General features: G+C 45.2%; 3 protein-coding genes across 3 annotated transcripts in view; 2 read left to right on the forward strand and 1 right to left on the reverse strand.

The window, feature by feature from the left end:
• The window catches only part of pcsk6 (proprotein convertase subtilisin/kexin type 6), a gene marked incomplete at its 5' end in the record, with an annotated part of 408,343 nt that overhangs the window by 110,102 nt on the left and 276,795 nt on the right, over positions 1 to 21,446 (reverse strand).
• LOC311248867 (creatine kinase, testis isozyme-like) lies at positions 5,597 to 6,730 on the forward strand (the record flags this gene model as incomplete). Its single annotated transcript, XM_084338096.1, has 1 exon — positions 5,597 to 6,730. One exon carries the CDS (start codon positions 5,597 to 5,599, stop codon positions 6,728 to 6,730), a length of 1,134 nt encoding a protein of 377 aa, XP_084194222.1.
• LOC311248868 (creatine kinase, testis isozyme-like) lies at positions 14,971 to 16,104 on the forward strand (the record flags this gene model as incomplete). Its single annotated transcript, XM_084338097.1, has 1 exon — positions 14,971 to 16,104. The coding sequence occupies one exon, from the start codon at positions 14,971 to 14,973 to the stop codon at positions 16,102 to 16,104; it is 1,134 nt and encodes a 377-aa protein (XP_084194223.1).

The following is a 21,446-nucleotide window of genomic DNA, read 5'->3' on the forward strand; positions in this document are numbered from 1 at the left end:
ATGCCCTTTAAGAACGAAAAGAAACACATTCGTTCCAAGGAAGACATTTATGCCATAGCCCTCCTCGAGCAGGGGACAAAGAGAGTCAAAGTCAATGGAGTGATGAGATACGCAACTCCACTCCTGAGGCGAGAGGATATGCCTACCTTCCACGCCTCAAAAGAAGCGACGGAGCGATATCTACTGAACACCGAGCGGCGCCTAGCCAGAGACCCCGCTCAAGCCACTGAGTACCGCGCTGAGATTGACAAGCTAATCACAGCGGGACACATAAAGAGAATTGACATTCAAGAGGCCGATCAGACGACCGAATCATGGTACGTGCCCCACCACAAGGTCCACCACAACGGCAAGGATCGTATTGTGTTTAACTGCAGCTACCAGATCGGATCACAAAATCTGAATAAAGAGCTCTTGCCCGGCCCAACACTCGGCCCCTCTCTACTAGGCGTGTTGATACGTTTCCGCCAGAACAAGGTGGCCATCAGCGGCGACATCAAAGGGATGTTCCTGCAGGTGCGACTAGTGGAAGAGGACAAGCCCCTGCTGCGGTTCTTATGGAGAGAGAGGATCGGGGATGAGCAACCATCCATCTATCAATGGGAAGTCCTCCCTTTCGGAACCACATGCAGCCCATGCTGTGCTACGTTCGCACTGCAAAAACATGTCGCAGAGGACCCAGCAGCTGACGAGGAGGTCCGACAAAGTGTAGAGAAGAGTTTCTACGTGGACAACTGTCTGCAAAGCGTCTCGACGCCAGAAGAGGCCGAGGCCCTCCTACTCAAGCTCCGCGCCTCCCTGATCAAAGGCGGCTTTGATCTCCGGCAGTGGGCCAGCAGCGACCCTCAAGTACTGCGCAGCCTCTCCCCAGAGGACAAGGCAGCAAGCAGCGAGACCTGGATGGCGACCATCCCAGGTGAAGCCCAAGAAATGACATTAGGACTAGTCTGGCGCTTCAAAACAGACTCGCTCCATTATAGACACACACCCCTGACCAAGGAGCAGGGAAGGTCGATTTCACTACCGACCACAAGACGGAGTGTATACAGAACACTCGCCAGACAATATGACCCGTTGGGATGTATTCTACCTTACACCACCAGGGCAAAGATGATTGTACGAGAGCTGTGGGACAAGGACCAGGGCTGGGACGACCCCATACCCGACCACCTTGCTTCCACATGGAGAGAGTGGGAAACAGAACTCAGCTCGCTCCCAGGTGTCAACATACGCCGCAGCTACTTCCCACCCACAGTGCGGCTGGAGACGTGTCAGATGGACCGGCACGTCTTCAGCGACGCCTCCGAAGTAGCCTACGGTTCGGTGGCCTACTTGCGGGCCCGAGAGGAGGGAGGAGAAATACATACCGCCTTCATCCTGGCTCGTTCAAGAATAGCCCCCCGCAAGCAACAACCGATCCCGCGTCTAGAGCTCTGCGCAGCCCTAGTAGGAGCGCAACTCGCCACGTTAATCCAACGTGAACTCACCATCCCGGTGCAAAGAACAATCCTGTGGTCAGACTCCATGACCGTACTCACATGGATCCAGTCCGATTCGTGTAGATACAAGGTCTTCGTGGGAATCACAGAGATCCAAGATTTAACAGAATCAGCATGATGGAGGTACGTGGACAGAAAACAGAACCCAGCAGACGTCATCACACGGGGAATGTCCCTGGATGACCTCACACGTCACAATCTCTATAGTGACGGTCCCGAGCTCCTCAAGCTCCCGGAAGAAGAGTGGCCTACACCCACCCCACGGGAGGCTAGTCAAGAGGAGGCAGAGATGAAGAAATCTATGTTCTGTGGGTTGACGCACACACCAGTCCCCACAGATCCCAACATAGACGACTGCCCTACCCTTGAGAGTGCGCAGTTAAAGACATTCCTGTGGCACCGCCCTGAGGTTCCCTCCACTACTGACATTAATGCAGCTAATTACGAAGAAGCAGAACTCCTTCTGCTACAGCGAGCCCAAAGAGACTCGTTCCCCGACGAGCTAGACTGCCTGCAGGGATCAAAGCCAGTGCCGTCAGACAGCAGACTGCTCCACTTGGCCCCCGAGCGCGACGCCCATAATCTCATCAGAGTGGGTGGTCGTCTGAGAAGGGCCCCAGACTTAACGGATGACGTCAAGTTCCCGATAGTTCTCAACAGCCGACACAAGGTCACAGAGCTCATCATAAAGAAATACGACGAGGACGTGCACCACGCCGGGGCAGAGAGAGTCTTCGCTGAGATCAGACGTCGCTATTGGATACTGCAAGGAAGAGAAGCAGTACGACGCTTCCAGCGGACCTGTCTAGACTGTCGCAAGTGGCGAGCACAGCCCAGTATACCCAGGATGGCTGACCTACCCCCCTGTCGCCTCCGACTCGGCGACAAGCCCTTTCACTCCACCGGTATGGACTGCTTCGGCCCGCTGTATGTGAAGAAAGGAAGAGGGACAGAGAAGCGGTGGGGTATTGTATTCAAATGCATGACCACCCGAGCGATACACATAGAACTCCTTCCAACCATGAGTACGGACTCATTCCTTATGGCCTTCCGGAGATTCACAGCGCGGAAAGGAAAACCGTCTATATTATTGTCTGATCACGGGACAAACTTCAAAGGCGGAGAAAGAGAGCTGAGAGAGAGCTTCCAAGCTATGGGCCCAGAACTTAAGACCCACCTCGCTCCCTCTCAGATTGATTTCCAGTTTAACCCCCCGAACGCCCATCACTTCGGGGGAACTTGGGAACGAGAAGTACGTTCAATAAAGACAGCCCTGTACGCCGTGCTTGGGGCCCAGACCGTGGCGGAAGAAGTCCTCACGACAGTCCTCACGGAGATCGAGGGAGTATTGAACTCAAAGCCCCTTGGTTACGTCTCAAGTGATGTAGCAGATGTCGACCCAGTCACCCCCAACACTCTCTTGATGGCGCGGCTGGACCCCGCGCTCCCACAGACAGTGTACAGACCTGAGGAAGCGAACGGCCGAAGAATGTGGAGGTACAGTCAAGTATTGGCTGACAAGTTTTGGAACAGTTTCCTCCTCCACTATCTACCGTCTCTACAGACCCGCCAGAAATGGGTAAAAGAAAGAGACAATTTGACGGAGGGCACAGTCGTCATGATTATAGACCAGTCACTACCCCGAGCTATGTGGCCGGCCGGCCGCGTAAGCAAAGTGATCACTGGTGCCGACGGAAAGGTCAGAGCGGCAGAAGTGCTCGTCCAGGGACGGACATACACCCGACCCGTGGCGAGGCTGATAGAGTTGCCAAGGCTCCCTGACTCTCTTAATGACGACCATGACCCACTGACTTTGTGAATTGCCCTACTCCTCACAACGGACATTGAGTAGTGGACAAGGCGGTTAATCTGTCTCTGCTTATCTAATTAGGTGCGGACTAATTAGGAGGCGGCTGTTACAAAGGGTCAGATTAAACCGAATATATATATTTATTACTTGAGATATATTGTATAATATTTGTATATCGTCTGATATCCCTTGTATATTCTTTGTACATATACACGGAATATCCCTTTACCTAAGTACAGGCCAGACCATAATATTCGTTTTGGACAGCGACCCCCTAGGCGCCAACGGCCATACCCCCAATGTCTAGTTCAAAGCCACCGCTAAGACATGTCTCAACATGCCCAGGTTTGCGCAGTAATACGAGACAGAAATGAGGTTGGCACTAGATTATTCACCTTACGTATAAATACGGCGCAGGTGGATACAGAAGCACTTAGTCTTAGTAACTAAAAGCTGAAGCCTTCACCACGATACAACGTGCTGTGAAGTGGGCCCGTTTTGCCCCTAAATAGAGCCTTGAGACCGCGTGCGAATTGATAGCTAAAGTGTCAGAGTTTAACGCTGTATCGTCGAGTTCGACTTATTCTATTATAAAGTAATAGTCTATTATGTATAGTGTATCGTGCGGCTACCGTTCTACAGTGACCAGTATTACCACCGGTTCGTCGTACCGAGCTAGTGTACTTATCCAAGCTGGGCGGCCTAACCTTGTGCCGCCATCCGAGGAGTCCTAGACAAGAACCGTGTGGATATGTACACCGGAGAACCTACACCGACGAATGCAGAGCCTTTTCCGGCTGGATTGTATTGCTTTGGTACTGTGGCTGCTGGAGCAGAGAACCGTCTACCCCACTGCTGTGTGGGATCTACCCTGTGAGGAGCACCGTCGAGCCCGCCTCTAGGACCCACAGAGGCTGGCTAGCTTTCATCCATGCTGCAATGCATACCGGAGTATAGCTGTTGCTTTGTCTAAGGACCAAGGGATTATTGCACCGTCTCCTGTACCTGGAGTCTCTTTATTCCTCGTTGATCCAGACTTTTGCTCCCGACAATTCCTCTCCCCTGCTGGCTTACAACCGGAGGGAACCCCCTTAGTATCTCCAGCTGACCTACGAGTGTGCCTTATATAATTCTTATGCTACAGGTGGTATTAATTATACCCATCGTAATATGCTCATGGACTTACGCTCTTGACCTATTTAAGTGTTCTTCGCCATATAAGCGCAACTCATAATTCTCAATACTGTAATCTACTATTGCTGCTCTTCTAATAAATATTCTAAACAGGACTTTCTTTGTTAAGCCGTGTTATTGTGTGGGTGTTCATCATATATACCGTGTACTGTATGGCCAGTAATTAAAGTACATAACTAAGTAGTGGTTTAATGATACCATACTCTCAATACAGTCAGGGAATTGTACCCCTCAGTTACACATAGGCCTACAAAAAAATATATAATAATAATAATAATAATAATAATAATAATAATAATAATAATAATAATAATAATAATAATAATAATAATAATAATAATAATAATAATAATAATAAATAAAATAACATTATATCCTCTGGTACAACTCTGCCTTGTGCAGAAATGTCAGCACTGCCTCTGTGATCAGCTGGTGGTTCTCATTATTCAGGCCAAAGATTCGGGGACAGCCTTACCAAACATTATTTATATTATTCAAATGGCACTCAAACAGGTTCCGTTGTGATGTCACAGTATGATGTCATAATAGCACATTCGTGATGTCACAGTATGATGTCATAATCAAACATTCTAGAACATTTGTGATCTATATACTCAACAATTCTCTCATCTGGGATTGGAAGGTCTGGACTGGAAGGAGGTGTGTAATGAATTGGCTGAGGGGGCTGCGAGGGACAAGGCTCCGAGGGACAAAGCAGCCCAGGATAAGATAGCAGGGGGCAAGGAGGGTCCCGCGGAGGGGGGCTCAGGCAGGAAGTAGCAGCAGTAGCTGCACTCCAATGGACAATGTAGTTGATGACGGGGTCCAGTAGAAGAAGAAAAAGAAGGTGAAGAAGGAGAAGTAGGAGAAGAAGAAGAGCCCATAAAAAGATTTGCGGAGGGCAGTAATACGCCTCGATGCGTCTACTCTGCCGGAAATTCAAATAAGAAGAAGAAGAAGAAGAGCTCAGTGTGCATCTTTGAACAGTACTGAACAGTACTGAACAGATAGACTAAACAACACAGATTGAAGCCTGCATCTCTCAACCAAGGTGCCTTGCCAACCGTTTTGCTGTGGAAAGGTGAGAGCAATCATGCCCCACAACACGCTGAAGATGAACTACTCCGCCGAGCAGGAGTTCCCCGACCTCAGCAAGCACAACAACCACATGGCCAAGATCCTGACCCCGGAGATCTACTCCAGCCTGCGGGACAAAGAGACCCCCAGTGGGTTCACCCTGGACGACGTCATTCAGACCGGCGTCGATAACCCAGGCCACCCCTTCATCATGACCGTGGGCTGCGTGGCCGGAGACGAGGAGACGTACGAGGTCTTCAAGGAGCTGCTGGACCCCATCATCGAGGATCGCCACGGGGGCTACAAGCCCTCAGACAAACACAAGACGGACCTGAACCCAGACAACCTCCAGGGCGGTGACGACCTGGACCCCAACTACGTGCTGAGCTCCAGGGTGCGAACCGGAAGGAGCGTGCGCGGCATCGCCCTGCCCCCCCACTGCAGCCGCGGGGAGCGACGCGCCATCGAGACCCTCTCCATTGAAAGTCTAGACTCCCTGGACGGCGACCTGAAAGGCACGTACTACGCCCTGAAGAACATGACGGATGAGGAACAGAACAAGCTGATCGATGACCACTTCCTGTTCGACAAGCCCGTGTCTCCACTGCTGCTGGCGTCCGGCATGGCCCGCGACTGGCCCGACGGCAGGGGCATCTGGCACAACGACAACAAGACCTTCCTGGTGTGGGTGAACGAGGAAGACCATCTGCGTGTGATCTCCATGCAGAAGGGAGGCAACATGAAGGAGGTGTTCAATCGCTTCTGCACCGGCCTCACAAAGATCGAGTCCCTGTTCAAGGACAAGGGTCATGAGTTCATGTGGAACGAGCACCTGGGCTACGTCCTCACCTGCCCCTCCAACCTGGGCACCGGGCTGCGCGCCGGAGTGCACGTCAAGCTGCCCAACGTCAGCAAGCACGAGAAGTTCGAAGAGATCCTCAAGAGGCTGAGGCTTCAGAAGCGCGGCACAGGTGGAGTGGACACGGCATCGCTGGGGGGTATCTTCGACATCTCTAACGCCGACCGTCTGGGCTTCTCCGAGGTGGAGCTGATGCAGATGGTGGTCGACGGCGTCAAGCTGCTGGTGAAGATGGAGAAGCGCCTGGAGGCGGGCAAGTCCCTCGACGACATCATGCCCGACCAGAAGTGATGAACCTGTTGACCTAACTCCTCCCCCCTCACCAGCCCCCCCCCTCCTCCTGGTCTCCCCCCCTCCACGTATAAAAAAAACAATAATCTTAACTACATCAAAGAAAATACACTCCGCCCCCCGAGCATTTAGCGGCACTAAGAATATAAAAACTGAAACAAAGTTAGACGAGTCTTCCATCCCAAGTGTGATGAAGGATTTTGTATCTGGAAGCAGTGTTTGATTTTATTTTATTAGGGATTCCCATTAGCTGGTGCCATAGCAACCAGCTAGTCTTCCTGGGGTCCACACACAAAAAAACATACAAAAACAATCATTATTGCAAAAACTAAATTATTAAAAGTCAGTACACACAATGCATAATGAAACTACTGTAACAATTAAGATAGCTAAAATTACATTACAGTGTAAAACAAAAACTAAAAATTACAGTATTAAAAACAATTTAAAAACAATTTAAGATTATTTTTTAAAGTGAATACTGTAAATGCAGCAGAGGTTTTGAGGCAGGTTATTCCAAAGAGTTAATGCTCTAAAAATAAAAGATATCCTTAAGGCGTTGGTTTAAGACCTGGCAATTCAAGCTGCCCACTACTGGAACCTCTAGTGCAGTGTTTCCCAAATTGGGTCGCTAATAAAAAAAATTAAAAATTAAAAATAAAGTAAAAATCTTATTTATTTATTTATTTATTTTTAAAGCTGTAGATGTGTTGATTCAGTTTGGCACCACATACTTATGTGAATCTGGGTTTTCTACTCTAGCATACCTGAAAAACAAATACAGAAACAGACTAAATGCTCAGCATGACCTCATAATAGCACTTTCAAAAACCAAGCCCAGAATAGATCTGCTGGTTGAAAACTTCAACCAGCCACATACCTCTCATTAGATTTCATTGTGCCATAGATGAAATATTATACCCCTTCTAGCATGTCAGGTCAGTAGAATTTTTAAATAAGTCAGTACAAATTAATCAGAATGTTGCTCAATGTTGGGGTTTAAGGTTGAGGGACGGAGGGAGGGGGTAAGAAATGGAGAGTTGAAAAGGGTGAGAAATAGAAAGGAGAGTATCACATGTTTGTTTTTAAAAGTGTTACAAAATTGTATGTACATAGTTATGAGGTGGTGAGCAACTTAACATTACACTCTGATTATTGCTGTGATGTACTTTTATAATTAAATAAATACATTTCATATACATTTGAAATTCATGGTTTGTTGTGTTCTGTATCAGTAGTTTATAAATGTATGTTTAAAAAAAAAATTATTATCTTTCCCCCCCTTATTTTTCTGTTTTTTCTCCTATCCCAATGTTAGTTGTCATGCCAATTCCCAATCCCCTTCCTGGTCGTTGCGCACTCTACCCCCTACCGTCGGTCCGGGAGGGCGGAGACTATGCTTCCTCCGACACATGTGTACCCAGCCCACCGCTTCTTTTCACCTGGCAGCGCGGACTCTCACTGGGAGAGTGTAACGTGTGGAAGGTCACACTACCTCTCCTAGATCCTTCCCTTGCTGTGCAGGCGCCCCGACCGAACTGTAGGAGTCGCTGTTTACAACGACCAGGACCCACCCTCGCCGGGTTTCCCACCCGCTAACTGCCAATTGTGTTAGTATGGACGGTCGGCCAACCCGGAAGCACCACAGCTGGATTCGATCCCACTGTCTCTGTGGTGGTAGACAGACGCTTAGTCCGCTGCACTACCCGGCCGCTCTATAAATGTATGTTATGGCAATTCATGATGTATTTTTGTAAGTTTGGGTCCCGGGGAAACACCAAATTTCTCTTTTGGGTCTCGAGCTGAAAAAGTTTGGGAACCCATGTTCTAGTGTAATGCTCGTGCACAGTATTACTAAAAACAATCTGATTATGTATAAAAACTAAGGCTGTCAAAGTTAACGTGGTATTAACGCGTTATCGCCCGATTCTATTAACGCCACATTTTTTTTAAACTCACGATTAACTTAATAAAAAAAGTTAAAAAAATGGTATGACTAGACTTCACTCAGGTGTATTATTGATGCTCTCATTGATACTATGTTTGTTTCTGAAGTGTGTGTGTGTGAGATATATAGAGAGGGGGGTGAGAGAGATGAGGAAGGGGCAAGAGAGAAAGAGAGCTGGGAGAGTGTGTGTGTGAGAGGCGGGTGTGTGATTAATCAGCCCTTGTGTGGGTGAATGTAACAAGTTCCTAACGTTTTCTTTCCCCTATTATTTCATGCACACTTTATTCATTGTTTTCAATTATTTTCTTTTAAGTTATTTTGTGCGTCACTCTGTTTTGAATTTGATGCAAATTTGCAATGCATCAGGGTCATCCTTTTGTGTTAAATGGCTGCATAAAGCAAGCATTTGTTGACTCGCATGTTGATAAGAGTATTAAAACTTGGAACTTGAAAAAGATCTGTTTAAGGTAAAAAGAAAAAAAAATGTGATTAACCCTTTGATCGCCATGCTTAAATTCATAATTTACCATCCTCCGCCAGCCCTATTTAATATGGAGAAGTTCCCCTTCTTTGCAGGGCTATAACTTTTTAAATTGTATTGCTAAATTGACATTACTATGGCCCATTCAACGTCCTATATCTATTGTTCAGGGTGTAGCAACGTTATACTTTTTCATTCACATATTCATACTAAAATACGGTCTAAAGTATAAGTATGTTTTTATCGTTTTCTGCAGCTTTCTCCAGAACGTGATATATAGCCCCAAATGCATTATATTGATGATCAAATACAGTTTGATAGCAATCTGCGCGAGATAAAAAATGTCAACTGGACGTGCTTCTAGAAGTTACTACGTATGATCTGATGTTGACCGGATGGGGGGGGGGGGGGGTCGTTTATAATTCCGTGGCCAACGTTATATGATTCATCTAGTGTGGGTGATATGATCATTAGAGCAGTTAGTATCGAACACGTTGAAAAATAACGTTGAATCTTACCGTAGCTTCCTCATAGCGTTGGGCGATGAGCGTGGAACAGAAATGTTCCTATTATGGGATGGAGAAATATGCGATCCATTTCCAGGTTGTATAATAGTATATACGTCCAAATCATGTTGTTTATCGAGTTATTGGTAACGGATTGCTATCCGTTGTGATCAGCTCGAGTCCTGAGACTATTACCGAGTGATCGGACCGAATTGAAATGAGCACCAGCTTCCATTTCTTGTTTCCGCCCTGGGCAATCCGCCGATCGGCCACCAGATGGCGCTCTTGAACCGTTGGAGAGTTGAGAGGGGCTCAACAGTACATCTCATGTCTCCGGGGGAGAAATATGATTTCGATCACAGATTTTTGAAATATTGATATCAAAGACGTGGTACGGCGTCTTTGGCAGAATGAGCATGGCGGGGAAAGACGTCCTACAGCGTTTTGGCGATTAAAGGGTTAATCGCGAGTTAACTATGGACAATCATGCGATTAATCGAGTTAAATATTTTAATCGATTGACAGCACTAATAAAAACAGGAGTTTTACTGCTCATGACCAACTTGAACAGCACAAGTGAGCTAGCAGCAGCCTATGTTGCTGCCTGCCATAGACTGAGGGACAGTGAGTGACAGTCACCTGACATGTTTATGCCATAATATTTGATGTTTTAAACGCAACATGGCGTATTACTGCCCTCCTCAGTTCTATACACTTGTTACTGCTGGAGGGACTGACATCGAAAGGGTGAATTCCTACAAATATCTAGGCATTACAGTGGACGAGAACCTTACGTTTAAATCTCACATAGACAAACTTGTGTCAAAGCTGAAGCTTAAACTCGGCTTCTTTTTCAGAAACAGGTCCTGTTTTTCACTTAAAGTGAGAAGTCACCTGATCTCGACCACCTTCTTACCACTACTCGATTATGGTGACTTACTCTATATGTATGCACGCACCTGATCAGTACCTTAGAAAGCTTGATACTGTGTACCATTCTGCCTTACGCTTTGTCACGGGATGTGGAAATCGAGTGCACCATTGCACCCTATATACCAGGGGTGGCCAACCCGCGGCTCGCGAGCCGCATGCGGCTCTTTGCCCGTCAATGTGCGGCTCTTCCACCCATATTTTTTTTTTTTTAATAAAAAAAAAAATAAAAAAAAATAATTTTTTTTATGTCACTCATTCCATAAGGACGTAGAATAAACATTTACATTTTTTTTTTAAATGGTCCATTTGCATGTTCTTGGTATCTGAATCTAGGGACATATATGGATCAGTGTCAGAAATAGTGTGTCTGTTACTAGGCTTGAGTAAATTGTAATGAACCAAAGGAGAATATCAATTCTATTTTTTTTTTTTTTTTTATCTTTGACTGTAAATAACACCATGCTAAAATTGACCAGACCTGAAAAATCTAAGCAAATGAATAAAGGGAAGATGATTAAACAGAAGGTTTTGTAGATACAGTACTGAATTCTGCCATCTTTTTTATAATGTAAATTTCTCCACCATTTTTCATTATATTGCAACACCGTTTTTTGCAAGACGTTCACAGAAAGGTAGAGAAACTAACTGCATTCTGTTTTATGGCAATAACGTTCAGGTTTGTGGGAGATAATCCCAAAAAATAAGAGAAATTAAAAAGTAAATCCAGAAGTCAGATGATTGACAGGGGCTGGTGTGAGCTGGGTAGGGTAGTTTTTCGAAATTTGAAAGCCCTGAGTCTCTTCCTTCAAAAGACTACACTCACTTTTGGCTGTGCCACTTCCTCCTGTCAATATGCGCCGGTTTCAGACTCAATGCCCTGAGATTTCTATAATCTTATATTTCACTAATAACAGTTAAAATAATTGGTAAACAAACGTAATGCTGAAAATATACACTTTTACTGTATATCTCGGGCTTAAGAGGTTAACCCTGTGAGGCCCAAATTAAAAAGAAATTAGCAACTTCAGAGACCAGAGGGTGGGACATATAAACACATTTACTATCAAATAGCATTGTGAGGCTGAACAACAGGACCAATTGACTATACATGTGCTTAAAGGGGAACTATCTTATAAATGGCTTTTTTCAGTGTTTACCATTGTTTCTTAGCTATGTGGACTTATATTAATAGGATATATGTCTCTAATTCTCATATTGGCGAATTCTTCCAATTCTCCTCTCACAATATTCACCCTCACTGAACTGAGTCATCTGAAAATGTGCATATCTGTGATGTCAGAGATTTCTCAGCTGCATAATAATGTGGCAGTTGATGTGGCAGTTGGCACCAGGCCACACAGTGGTTGGAGCCCAGCCTCAAAACGGCTTAAGATCTTGAGGTAGAAAAATGCGGTTTTTAGTACTTGATTAGAAATACAAAACAATGGATTTTTTTTGAAAAAAACCTAGGTGTTCCATAGACTCACAGGAATTGTGTAAAAGTGCCCAAATAGTGAAAGAAATAGTAAAATAGTTCCCCTTTAACATTTTTTAAATAAACATAATTTTTTTAAATGGCTAAAAGTGATTTTGTAATTTTGCAACCGTGGGTCTCACAGGGTACTTTTAACCCTGTGAGGCCCAAATAAAAAAGACATTAGCAACTTCAGAGGCCAGAGGGTGAGACCTATAAACACATGAAGGGTGCCGTGACTGGAAAAAAAAGGTTGAGAAACGCTGGTATATGGTGTGGCTCTTTGTGGTACCACAGTAATTTGTGTGGCTCTTAGTCTCTGACTGGTTGGCCACCCCTGCTATATACCATTGCAAGTTATCCATCTCTACAAATACGGCGATTTTCTCGATGGCTCTCTCTGGTGCACAAAGCTCTGCTTAAACTGGTTCCCTCGTACCTAAGTGTGCTTCTGTGCACAAAGCAATATAAGTATGCCCTTCGTTCTCAAGCTGTTCTAACACTGGAAGTTCCCCATATGAGAACTGAATTGGGAAAAAGGGCTTTTAAATATGCTGCTCCTTCATCTTGGAACAAGATACAGGAGGACCTAAAATTACCAGGACTGGTCACCCTCGGAGAATTCAAAGCCATTTTAAAATCCTACGAACTCAGTTCCCTTGGTCAGTGCAACTGTGTTTGATCATTTGCCTGTTTGATAACTTGCCTGAAATTGGAGCTTGATGTAAATGTTTTATCTGTATTTTATTGTGATGTTCTTTTTTATGTTGAAACTTTCTGCTGCCTTGCTTGGCCAGATCGCTCTTGAAAAAGAGATTTTAATCTCAATGATGCTTATCTGGTTAAATAAAGGATTTGATTGATTGATTGATATACTACGCCCACAATTGAGAAAAACTTAAATACGCATAGGCCTACAAAATATATATAATAATAATAATAATAATAATAATAATAATAATAATAATAATAATAATAATAATAATAATAATAATAATAATAATAATAATAATAATAATAATAATAATAATAATAATAATAATAATAATAATAATAATAAATAAAATAACATTATATCCTCTGGTACAACTCTGCCTTGTGCAGAAATGTCAGCACTGCCTCTGTGGTCAGGCTTGAGGGGGAGAGGGGAGAGGGGAAAGTAGGTAGGCTCGAGTGGCCCAAACTCATTGTCGAGCAATTAGGGGAGGTAAAGTATGCAAGAGTTTTGTGGGATGGGAATCTGGCCGTAGGGTGTGGTAGTGAGGGGCAGGTGGAGAGGGCTAGGAAGATGGGGAGCATTGGTGGGGTGGGTATAAGTAGGGTGGCGAGAGTAGGGGAGGGGGGATGTAAGGGGGTGATAGCTGGGGTACCGGTCGAGGTTACAGTAGAGCAGCTGGTGGAAAAGCTAAAGGAGAACGGGCGTAATGGCATAGTTAAGAGTGCAGAAAGGATAAAGAGGGGAGCAGAGAGGGCAGTGACGGAGACGGTAGTGATTACGTTTGAGGGTGGGGTTGTTCCTAGGGAGGTGTTTGTAGGGCGTAGGATGTATAGGGTTAGGGCATTTGTCCAGAATCCTCTTAGGTGCTATAGGTGCCAGGAGTTTGGCCATATAGCTACCACGTGTAGGAAGGGGCTGAGGTGCGCTAGGTGTGGCGGGGAACATGAATATGGGAAGTGTGGAGAGGGAGAGAAGCCGAAGTGCTGTAGTTGTGGTGGGGAGCATAGTGTAGCGTTTAGGGGGTGTGAGGTGATGAAGAAGGAGGTCGCGGTTCGGAGAGTGAGAAAGGAGGGTAAGTTGTCGTATGCTGAGGCGGTTAGCAGGGTAGGACAGGGCAGTCAAGAAAGGGTGCAGGGGGTGGAAGGAGGGCATGTGGCAGAGAGGGTAGAGCAGGTGGAAAGAGAGAGGGGAAGGGAGGAGAAATTAGGTATTGTGGCCTTCGTGGCAGGGGTAGTTACTGGTATGGCAGAGGCTAAGGGTAAAACAGCGATGGTGAAGATGATTGTTAGGATAGCGGTTCAACATCTGGGATTGGAAGGTCTGGGCTGGGAGGAGGTGTATAGCGAATTGGCTGAGGGGGCTGAGAGGGACAAAGCAGCCCAGAATAAGATCGCAGGGGGCAAGGAGGGTCCCGCGGAGGGGGGCTCAGACAGGAAGTAGCAGCATTAGCTGCACTCCAATGGACAATGTAGTTGATGACGGGGTCCAGTAGAAGGAGAAAAAGACGGTGAAGAAGGAGAAGAAGGAGAAGAAGAAGAGCCCATAAAAAGAATTGCGGAGGGCAGTAATACGCCACGATGCGTCTACACTGCCGGAAATTCAAATAAGAAGAAGAAGAAGAAGAAGAGATTGTATTGTGGCCTTCGTGGCAGGGGTAGTTACTGGTATGGCAGAGGCTAAGGGTAAAACAGCGATGGTGAAGATGATTGTTAGGATAGCGGTTCAACATCTGGGATTGGAAGGTCTGGGCTGGGAGGAGGTGTATAGCGAATTGGCTGAGGGGGCTGAGAGGGACAAAGCAGCCCAGAATAAGATCGCAGGGGGCAAGGAGGGTCCCGCGGAGGGGGGCTCAGACAGGAAGTAGCAGCATTAGCTGCACTCCAATGGACAATGTAGTTGATGACGGGGTCCAGTAGAAGGAGAAAAAGACGGTGAAGAAGGAGAAGAAGGAGAAGAAGAAGAGCCCATAAAAAGAATTGCGGAGGGCAGTAATACGCCACGATGCGTCTACACTGCCGGAAATTCAAATAAGAAGAAGAAGAAGAAGAAGAGCTCAGTGTGCATCTTTGAACAGTACTGAACAGTACTGAACAGATAGACTAAACAACACAGATTGAAGCCTGCATCTCTCAACCAAGGTGCCTTGCTGACCGTTTTGCTGTGGAAAGGTGAGAGCAATCATGCCCCACAACACGCTGAAGATGAACTACTCCGCCGAGCAGGAGTTCCCCGACCTCAGCAAGCACAACAACCACATGGCCAAGATCCTGACCCCGGAGATCTACTCCAGCCTGCGGGACAAAGAGACCCCCAGTGGGTTCACCCTGGACGACGTCATTCAGACCGGCGTCGATAACCCAGGCCACCCCTTCATCATGACCGTGGGCTGCGTGGCCGGAGACGAGGAGACGTACGAGGTCTTCAAGGAGCTGCTGGACCCCATCATCGAGGAACGCCACGGGGGCTACAAGCCCTCAGACAAACACAAGACGGACCTGAACCCAGACAACCTCCAGGGCGGTGACGACCTGGACCCCAACTACGTGCTGAGCTCCAGGGTGCGAACCGGAAGGAGCGTGCGCGGCATCGCCCTGCCCCCCCACTGCAGCCGCGGGGAGCGACGCGCCATCGAGACCCTCTCCATTGAAAGTCTAGACTCCCTGGACGGCGACCTGAAAGGCACGTACTACGCCCTGAAGAACATGACGGATGAGGAACAGAACAAGCTGATCGATGACCACTTCCTGTTCGACAAGCCCGTGTCTCCACTGCTGCTGGCGTCCGGCATGGCCCGCGACTGGCCCGACGGCAGGGGCATCTGGCACAACGACAACAAGACCTTCCTGGTGTGGGTGAACGAGGAAGACCATCTGCGTGTGATCTCCATGCAGAAGGGAGGCAACATGAAGGAGGTGTTCAATCGCTTCTGCACCGGCCTCACAAAGATCGAGTCCCTGTTCAAGGACAAGGGTCATGAGTTCATGTGGAACGAGCACCTGGGCTACGTCCTCACCTGCCCCTCCAACCTGGGCACCGGGCTGCGCGCCGGAGTGCACGTCAAGCTGCCCAACGTCAGCAAGCACGAGAAGTTCGAAGAGATCCTCAAGAGGCTGAGGCTTCAGAAGCGCGGCACAGGTGGAGTGGACACGGCATCGCTGGGGGGTATCTTCGACATCTCTAACGCCGACCGTCTGGGCTTCTCCGAGGTGGAGCTGATGCAGATGGTGGTTGACGGCGTCAAGCTGCTGGTGGAGATGGAGAAGCGCCTGGAGGCGGGCAAGTCCCTCGACGACATCATGCCCGACCAGAAGTGATGAACCCGTTGACCTAACTCCTCCCCCCTCACCACCCCCCCCCCCCTCCTGGTCTCCCCCCCTCCCCGTATAAAAAAACAATAATCTTAACTACATCAAAGAAAATACACTCCGCCCCCCGAGCATTTAGCGGCACTAAGAATATAAAAACGGAAACAAAGTTAGACGAGTCTTCCATCCCATGTGTGATGAAGGATTTTGTATCTGGAAGCAGTGTTTGATTTTATTTTATTAGGGATCCCCATTAGCTGGTGCCATAGCAACCAGCTAGTCTTCCTGGGGTCCACACACAAAAAAACATACAAAAACAATCATTATTGCAAAAACTAAATTATTAAAAGTCAGTACACACAATGCATAATGAAACTACTGTAACAATTAAGATAGCTAAAATTACATTACAGTGTAAAACAAAAACTAAAAATTACAGTATTAAAAACAATTTAAAAACAATTTAAGATTATTTTTTAAAGTGAATCTACTGTAAATGCAACAGAGGTTTTGAGGCAGGTTATTCCAAAGAGTTAATGCTCTAAAAATAAAATATCCCCTTAAAGCGTTGGTTTTAGGACCTGGCAATTCAAGCTGCCCACTACTGGAACCTCTAGTGCAGTGTTTCCCAAATTGGGTCGCTAATAAAAAAAATAAAAAACAAAGTAAAAATCTTATTTATTTATTTATTTATTTTTAAAGCTGTAGATGTGTTGATTCAGTTTGGCACCACATACTTATGTGAATCTGGGTTTTCTACTCTAGCATACCTGAAAAACAAATACAGAAACAGACTAAATGCTCAGCATGACCTCATAATAGCACTTTCAAAAACCAAGCCCAGAATAGATCTGCTGGTTGAAAACTTCAACCAGCCACATACCTCTCATTAGATTTCATTGTGCCATAGATGAAATATTATACCCCTTCTAGCATGTCAGGTCAGTAGAATTTTTAAATAAGTCAGTACAAATGAATCAGAATGTTGCTCAATGTTGGGGTTTAAGGTTGAGGGACGGAGGGAGGGGGTAAGAAATGGAGAGTTGAAAAGGGTGAGAAATAGAAAGGAGAGTATCACATGTTTGTTTTTAAAAGTGTTACAAAATTGTATGTATAGTTATGAGGTGGTGAGCAACTTAACATTACACTCTGATTATTGCTGTGATGTACTTTTATAATTAAATAAATACATTTCATATACATTTGAAATTCATGGTTTGTTGTGTTCTGTATCAGTAGTTTATAAATGTATGTTTAAAAAAGAATTTTATTATCTTTTCCCCCCTTATTTTTCTGTTTTTTCTCCCATCCCAATGTTAGTTGTCATGCCAATTCCCAATCCCCTTCCTGGTCGTTGCGCACTCTACCCCCTACCGTCGGTCCGGGAGGGCGGAGACTATCACATGCTTCCTCCGACACATGTGTACCCAGCCCACCGCTTCTTTTCACCTGGCAGCGCGGACTCTCACTGGGAGAGTGTAACGTGTGGAAGGTCACACTACCTCTCCTAGATCCTTCCCTTGCTGTGCAGGCGCCCCGACCAAACTGTAGGAGTCGTTGTTTACAACGACCAGGACCCACCCTCGCCGGGTTTCCCACCCGCTAACTGCCAATTGTGTTAGTATGGACGGTCGGCCAACCCGGAAGCACCACAGCTGGATTCGATCCCACTGTCTCTGTGGTGGTAGACAGACGCTTAGTCCGCTGCACTACCCGGCCGCTCTATAAATGTATGTTATGGCAATTCATGATGTATTTTTGTAAGTTTGGGTCCCGGGGAAACACCGAATTAATCTTTTGGGTCTCGAGCTGAAAAAGTTTGGGAACCCCTGTTCTAGTGTAATGTTCGTGCACAGTATTACTAAAAACAATCTGATTATGTATAAAAACTAAGGCTGTCAAAGTTAACGCGGTATTAACGCGTTATCGCCCGATTCTATTAACGCCAATTTTTTTTTAAACTCACGATTAACTTAATAAAAAAAGTAAAAAAAAATGTATGACTAGACTTCACTCAGGTGTATTATTGATGCTCTCATTGATACTATGTTTGTTTCTGAAGTGTGTGTGTGAGATATATATAGAGAGGGGGGTGAGAGAGATGAGGAAGGGGCAAGAGAGAAAGAGAGCTGGGAGAGTGTGTGTGAGAGAGAGGGGGGGTGTGATTAATCAGCCCTTGTGTGGGTGAATGTAACAAGTTCCTAACGTTTTCTTTCCCCTATTATTTCATGCACACTTTATTCATTGTTTTCAATTATTATTTTCTTTTAAGTTATTTTGTGCATCACTCTGTTTTGAATTTGATGCAAATTTGCAATGCATGAGGGTCATCCTTTTGTGTTAAATGGCTGCATAAAGCAAGCATTTGTTGACTCGCATGTTGATAAGAGTATTAAAACTTGGAACTTGAAACAGATCCGTTTAAGGTAAAAAAAAAAAAAAAAAAAAATGTGATTAACCCTTTGATCGCCATGCTTAAATTCATAATTTACCATCCTCCGCCAGCCCTATTTAATATGGAGAAGTTCCCCTTCTTTGCAGGGCTATAACTTTTTAAATTGTATTGCTAAATTGACATTACTATGGCCCATTCAACGTCCTATATCTATTGTTCAGGGTGTAAAAACGTTATACTTTTTCATTCACATATTCATACTAAAATACGGTCTAAAGTATAAGTATGTTTTTATCGTTTTCTGCAGCTTTCACCAGAACGTGATTTATAGCCCCAAATGCATTATATTGATGATCAAATACAGTTTGATAGCAATCTGCGCGAGATAAAAAATTTCAACTGGACGTGCTTCTAGAAGTTACTATGCATGATCTGATGTTGACCGGATGGGGGGGGGGTCATTTATAATTCCGTGGCCAACGTTATATGATTCATCTAGTGTGGGTGATATGATCATTAGAGCAGTTAGTATCGAACACGTTGAAAAATAACGTTGAATCTTACCGTAGCTTCCTCATAGCGTTGGGCGATGAGCGTGGAACAGAACTGTTCCTAATATGGGATGGAGAAATATGCGATCCATTTCCAGGTTGTATAATAGTATATACGTCCAAATCATGTTGTTTATCGAGTTATTGGTAACGGATTGCTATCCGTTGTGATCAGCTCGAGTCCTGAGACTATTACCGAGTGATCGGACCGAATTGAAATGAGCACCAGCTTCCATTTCTTGTTTCCGCCCTGGGCAATCCGCCGATCGGCCACCACATGGCGCTCTTGAACCGTTGGAGAGTTGAGAGGGGCTCAACAGTACATCTCATGTCTCCGGGGGAGAAATATGATTTCGATCACAGATTTTTGAAATATTGATATCAAAGACGTGGTACGGCGTCTTTGGCAGAATGAGCATGGCGGGGAAAGACGTCCTACGGCGTTTTTGGCGATTAAAGGGTTAATCGCGAGTTAACTATGGACAATCATGCGATTAATCGAGTTAAATATTTTAATCGATTGACAGCACTAATAAAAACAGGAGTTTTACTGCTCATGACCAACTTGAACAGCACAAGTGAGCTAGCAGCAGCCTATGTTGCTGCCTGCCATAGACTGAGGGACAGTGAGTGACAGTCACCTGACATGTTTATGCCGTAATATTTGATGTTTTAAACGCAACATGGCGTATTACTGCCCTCCTCAGTTCTATACTACGCCCACAATTGAGAAAAACTTAAATACGCATAGGCCTACAAAAAAATATATAATAATAATAATAATAATAATAATAATAATAATAATAATAATAATAATAATAATAATAATAATAATAATAATAATAATAATAATAATAATAATAATAATAATTATAATAATATTAATAATAATAATAATAATAATAATAATAATAATAATAATAATAATAATAATAATAATAATAATAATAATAATAATAATAATAATAATAATAATAATAATAATAATAAATAAAATAACATTATATCCTCTGGTACAACTCTGCCTTGTGCAGAAATGTCAGCACTGCCTCTGTGATCAGCTGGTGGTTCTCATTATTCAGGCCAAAGATTCGGGGACAGCCTTACCAAACATTATTTATATTATTCAAATGGCACTCAAACATGTTCCGTTGTGATGTCACAGTATGATGTCATAATAGCACATTCGTGATGTCACAGTATGATGTCATAATCAAACATTCTAGAACATTTGTCATCTATATACTCCTGAAAGTGGGAGGGCAGGATTTGGGTGGTGGGTGCCTTGGTTAGGGATCGGTAAGGGACAAAGAATATCCGATGGCAGCTCAGTATTTGTGACAGAGTTGCTTGCCATCCTCTGGGCATTGTGGTGGGTGGAGGAAGTGGGACCAAGCCAGGTGATTATATGCTCTGACTCGGCTGCTGCACTGATGGCTCTGAGTGCAGGTGGGTCTAAAGCTCGCCCTGATCTCATTCAGGAAATAATGTTGGTTTTATATAGGATTGCGAAGGCAGGCTGGTCAGTGGAGTTTTGTTGGGTCCCGGGACACGCTGGGATTGCGGGGAATGAGATGGCTGACTCCCTTGCCAAACAGAGCCTGGGAAGGGAGGAAGAGATAGGTATTTCAATGGGAAGAGTAGAACTCAGAGATAAGATAAAGAAAGGAGTTGAGGCTGAGTGGCAGGATGAGTGGGAAAGGGGGACCAAGGGAAGGCACTATTTCTCTCTGCAGCCTCGGGTCAAGATCAAGGTGGAGGGATATGGGTCAAGGAGTGATAGGGTGAAGATGTGTAGACTGAGGCTGGGGCACTGTGGGTTGAACAGTAGCTTGTTCATTGTGGGCAAACATCCAGATGGGGTGTGTGAATGTGGAGAGACTGAAACTGTCGGGCATGTCTTCCTAGAATGTGAAAGGTATAGGAAAGAGAGGGAAATCTTTTATAAAAGTCTGGTAGAGCTGGGAGTATCTTCCTTCTCTCTTAAATCATTCTTTGGCATGGATAATGAGAACCACCAGTTGATCACAGAGGCAGTGCTGACATTTCTGCATGCTTCAGAGTTGTACCAGAGGATATAGCGTTAGTGTATGTATTAGTATTGGACAGGCAAGAGGAGCAGAGAAGAAGGAGAAAGTGTGAGTTGAAGAGGCCTAAAGATGGAACACCACTAGTGTAGTATAAGAAATCCCGCGGAGGGGGGCTCAGACAGGAAGTAGCAGCAGTAGCTGCACTCCAATGGACAATGTAGGTGATGACGGGGTCCAGTAGAAGAAGAAAAAGAAGGAGAAGAAGGAGAAGAAGAAGAGCCCATAAAAAGAATTGCGGAGGGCAGTAATACGCCTCGATGCGTCTACTCTGCCGGAAATTCAAATAAGAAGAAGAAGAAGAAGAAGAGCTCAGTG

This window comes from Notolepis coatsorum (assembly GCF_963971535.1).
Source record: "Notolepis coatsorum genome assembly, chromosome: 2".
Taxonomy (NCBI): Eukaryota; Metazoa; Chordata; class Actinopteri; order Aulopiformes; family Paralepididae; genus Notolepis; species Notolepis coatsorum.